We start from the raw sequence: 5,228 nt of genomic DNA on the forward strand, positions 1-5,228 counted from the left end.
TCTATATGCTTATCAAATTACTGAGATGATCTTTGATTCTTATCTTTGATGTTTACTATATCATGGATTAACTGCTTACAGTTAAATCAATTGCTTTCTGTAAGATAGGAATTAAAATAACGTGTTAGCATCCCCGATACATCACAGAAATCCAAGCTAATGGAAGCAATTTAGATGACTTTTTTTATCTGAATCGGAAAAAACAATCAGTGTTTTTGTTTTCTCGATGAATCATGATATTTTATCCGAAACATTGACAATGTAAAAATTTATACAAACCAATTCCGAAGATCAATGTAAAAGCTTCATTTCTTTAAGTTCGTATTTTTATTGAAAGCAGCACTGTAAGAAAACGACAGTTGAACCTGAATAAAACGTATATCACGTTGTTATAAAATATAGTTGGAAATATATTAAAGCACCCCACTATATTAGATAAGCGATAATCACTGATACAGACTTGTAGTTACATGTGCTTCTGCCAACTACATGTGTTGCAATTTGCACCAAAATCCAAAACGAATAAAAAAGTAGTTTGCATAAAACCACAAATGCGAATAGAAAAGTATAAAACATGGCCAGTGAAAATGAAGGACCAACACTATTGACTGTTTAACCAACCAACAAAAATCAAGTGTGTAGACTTGTAGTTACATGTGCTTTTGGCAACTCCTGCAAAATCCAAAATGATTAATATAATACTGGACACTCATTTCACACAAATAAAGCCTACTCTGCATAAAATCAACCATTCAAATAGAAAAATGTGACCAATGAAGACGAAGGGCAACCAAGTACAATTATTGATTGTTTAAGCGACAAACAAATGTGGCTCCGAATCGCTTATATTTAAGACATTGTCTTGTCTGTTGTAATGAGATCGAAGCCATAATAAGATCGAAGCCAGATGCTATTTGTTGTGTTAGACTCGGTGGTTAATGTCTAGGTAGGTGAAAGAACCACAGAAATATGACAGTATATGAGTAAGATTATTCTAGTTTTGAAAAGATTATAAGCAGCAAGCTCTGAGCTTGTTAAGCCACTAAGTCGAAACATATCTTTATATTAGTTTCAACTCCGCATAGTGTTTGGTTTAGACCTCAGAGTTCAATAGTGTTTGTACTGCATTTATTGCCATTGTTATACATGTAAATAGACTGATAACTCTTACTTGAACTTGTATTTGTACAATGTTATTTCTATCAAAGTTAAAATTTCCCCAGTTTTCTATAGCGTTCTAATTATTCATGGGGAAAGAAGGTAGAAGTGCAAATGCAAATAGGAGGGGAACAAAACATGCTAGCTATATAGGTGTGAGAAAAAGAAAGTGGGGTTTGTGGGTGTCAGAAATCAGAGAGCCGGGGAAGGAGAAGAGGATATGGCTGGGCTCATTCCCCACACCAGAGATGGCAGCTCGTGCACATGATGCAGCTACTTTGGCCTTAAGAGGGGAGTCTGCCAAATTAAATTTTCCTGAATCCTCCCATTCCCTCCCTCGCTCCCCAACATTATCTGCAGCAAACATACAGGCCACTGCTCTGCAAGCTGCATGTTCATTCTCTCAAAACCCAGAAGCACAACCATCTCAGATGTGCTCGACCGATAACTCGTTGCCGTGCCCTGCAACTTCCTCTGCAACGGATATTCAGGCTGCTCATTTCCAAGCTGCGCACTCTTTTTCTCAACAGCCAGACAAAGAAGTACCAAAACTGTGGTCCAACATCAATAGCAATGATATTGACAATGCTTTTCTTGACTCAGAGCCCTTTCCAGGAAATGAATTTCAATCCACTGATATTGGAGGAACCAAAAGCCCAAACAATGAGATAACGGAATCATGGCTAGATTGCCTAAACTTACTAATGAACACTACAGATGGAGTGACGATCAGACGTCCTCTCCAATTTCGTAGCCCATTCACTGAAGTAGAAGATGAAAGTTATCAATTTACATCTCTTTGGGATTTTACGTAGATTGTCAAGTTGGGGCTACAAAAGGAATGTGTGGTGGAGCTTTAATTGCCATTGGAGATCATCAGGATGGACCGTTCAAGTTTAGAACGACTAAGATGGGTTTCCATTTGATTAAGAAAGGTTTGTATCGTATTCTTAATTCTGATGAATTGCAAGTATCTAGGAAGATTTAGAGCTAGATAGTGATTTCTATTGAAATGAAGTATATAGCAGCTCCCTGAAACATAAATGTTTTCTGCCTTGGTTTCACTTGTTGTAAAGTTCAGCTATTGTGAAACCTCAACGTGTAGATATATATATATGATTTTTATACTACAGGGTAAATTGGTGTTTTGGCCTTATTTGATGTTTATCTAGTCATCTCATTTAGTTTTGTATATCTGAAAGTGAAATAATACAAAACATAAGGAGAATCAATTAAAATACAGTAATTTCTTTTAAATTATGTTTATTATGTTATTTTGATTGGGTAATCAAGGTTAATATTTTTTTTTTTATATGAATGAAAAGCACTTAATGAGTAGGAAATGATTTGAGAAATAATTTTGATAATTGATATTTCATCTTTAAACATTATTATTGATTAAATTCTGACTAATGGATTACTTTTCATGCAACGAAGTGGATGCAAGATGTGCACTACCCTTGAGAGAGGGAGAGTATCATCAAAGAGAGGGTTGTAAATATTAGAAATAAGAATTGCCAATGAGTCCTAGGTCTGGTTAATTGGACGTGGACCTTGAGCATCTTAGCCTTCATAGAGTAAGGTCCATATCACCCAACTAATGTCCACCCTCAATAAGTTTGCACCCTTGTTCCATTTGGTAGTCGGATATCCTTAGTCTGAGTTAATTCTCTTATGTGGTGGATATTTTTCTTTAATGTCTCTCTCTTTTGAGTGCGACTTAATAAGGATATATATATCTACATCTATTTGTCCATATTTCACACACACATATGCATTATTATGGATTCATAACTTATGAATATAGTAATACCCACACACCTACGCTGATACAGTACATGTCAGAATATCAATATATCTATGATTGTTGTATATTTGAATTATTGCAAGTGTTGCATTATTTATCTTGCTTCATGTTTAAGACCACTGACAGTGGTCACGGTGGCCACCATCCTAGGGGTGGAGTATTCTTCTAACTATTGGATGTTTTGTTAAAGACATTGATGCTTGAGCTAGCACCTCAAAGGCATATTTAATAGTTAGTAGTATGGAATTTGATTATGTTTTGGGGGTCATTGTTGTGATCTTTGGTAGTATTAAGTTGTTGCCCTGCAAAAGCTTGAGAATTTTTTTTCATGTTACTATTCTTTGGAGACATTTGGTGGTTGGCGTATTGCTCTTAGTGGTATTGAATATGTTTTACAAACTGTGAAGCTATAATTTTCATGTTGTTTTGGTACTATAGTGTTTGGGAGGCATATCTTTGTATGGTATGGATTTATTACTACTTGGGAGACTCATTTTTTATGTGTGGAGTCAGGTCGGTTATCTCGAGCACGTGGAAAGTCTCGAGGCACACTCCTTTTGTCATTTGGTAGGCAAGGAGATGTTTCCTTGTTCTGTATGATGTTGTATTGAAATATTTCTTTATTATTTGGTGTTTTCCTTAATCTAAAAAAGAAGCATGCATGAATACACATAGTTGTTGATTATTTTGTTGATCAATACTTTTATTATATATTATAAATTGAACAACCAATGAATGGAGTCTCAAATCGTAGAGTACTTTTCATCATACTAAATCATACAATCATTGGAAGGAAACTCTACTAGCTCCACACTAGCCACGACTGAAATGGATGTATCTTTCATTTGTGGTTAACCTAGATGTATTATGTATAACTCAGTTCCTCTATTATGAAATTGTATATTTTGATTTAAGCAGTCATATTTCTTGTTGAGTTGTATTATTTTCATTTAATTGTCCTTCGATTGAGGCAATCCATGTTTTTGGACTAAGATGTTGTGATTATCTTATTTCTTGTGTCTAGTCCAAATTTGAACTTGGGATAAACCTGTTTTGTAGCTATAGTATGGAATTGGTAGTAAACCAAACTCAAACAGTGTGATGAATCTCTGAATAGTTGTTTAACCTAATAAGAATATATGATTGTGAGATTATAACAGTACCCTTTCGAGAGAGTATAGGGTAGACTCTCTTCAATTGTAGTATAAACATTATCTCTCTAGGTAAAGTCTATTCATAGTAAGTTGGCCCAAGTGTTAGTTGGAAGTATGCAACCTATTCTAAGTATACCAAGTAAGGGTGTTGAACATGGTTAACAATTAATGAGCTATTTATGAGAACCTTGCCCAATGTAACTCAATAGTTTGCATGTGTTTGTCAGTTCACAACAGTCAAATGCACTACCAATTCAACCAAGTGCATAAGGTGAATAGTACAAAGACCAAAAAGAAGAAAACAAAGGAAGGTCATTCAATGCAGGTGGTCGATTCAAGGAAGGAAGTCCAATCTACTGTAGACAGTATCCTTGAAGAGAAGACTGGGATTACTAAGTTTAGTAATCTATGTATAGAATGACCTGAAGATAGATAATGCACATTTAATGTGAGCGGCTAGTATGAGATCATACTGATGAGAAAGAATAAAATCTTATTGATACAAAGAGTTGACTATAGGTAGAGGCAATTTAATTTGATTTGACATTCTTAGCAGGTGTGGCTAAAGAGATAGGGATATAGGTGGAAATAAAGATATCTCCACTAGTTGATAGTTTTTGTTGAAGAGCTGAGAAAAGGTGAGTAGCTGTTGTGAATAGTCTAGAGTGTAGATAGAGAGAGTTAGAGTGAGAGTAGTTGTAGAAATAGAGTAGAGAGGGCTATTGTAGTAGCAGAAGACTGGGAGAAGATTAGTCTGAGAAAGTTGAAGCCAAGGTAGAGGGAAGAAGACAATAAGACAAAAGGAGAAGAAAGAAATAGAGGGAGAATACTAGCAGACAGAGAGATCCATTCTAATAGTGTGAAAAAACAATAAGTGTTACAAAACACATTTATAACAAGGTCCTATCATGGCATTGTAAAAACTGAATATTATTGTATTTCTTTGAGTGGGTGCTCAGAGCAGGGGTAGGTGCTCCTTTGAGTAGGTTCTCATAAAAATAGGGGTTGTTGCTCGTTGAGTTGGTGCTCAAAATATCAAGGGTTGGTGCTCTTTGGGTTGGTTCCCTAAACATTGTAAACTGTTATTTACTATGAGGTTGGATTGGCGC

General features: G+C 35.4%; 1 protein-coding gene across 1 annotated transcript; it reads left to right on the forward strand.

Annotated features, from left to right (window-relative positions):
* The first annotated feature begins 1,247 nt into the window (after window positions 1–1,247).
* Window positions 1,248–1,973, forward strand: LOC131045521 (ethylene-responsive transcription factor ERF038-like). Its single transcript, XM_057979115.2, has one exon. It carries the CDS (start codon window positions 1,248–1,250, stop codon window positions 1,971–1,973), a length of 726 nt encoding a protein of 241 aa, XP_057835098.2.
* The last annotated feature ends 3,255 nt before the right edge of the window (window positions 1,974–5,228 follow it).

The sequence above is a fragment of the Cryptomeria japonica genome, chromosome 10, assembly GCF_030272615.1.
Source record: "Cryptomeria japonica chromosome 10, Sugi_1.0, whole genome shotgun sequence".
Lineage (NCBI taxonomy): Eukaryota > Viridiplantae > Streptophyta > Pinopsida > Cupressales > Cupressaceae > Cryptomeria > Cryptomeria japonica.

Bases quoted from the DNA above. Each gene is read 5' to 3' on its own strand.
- LOC131045521 (XM_057979115.2), top strand. From the start codon at position 1,248: ATGGGGAAAGAAGGTAGAAGTGCAAATGCAAATAGGAGGGGAACAAAA.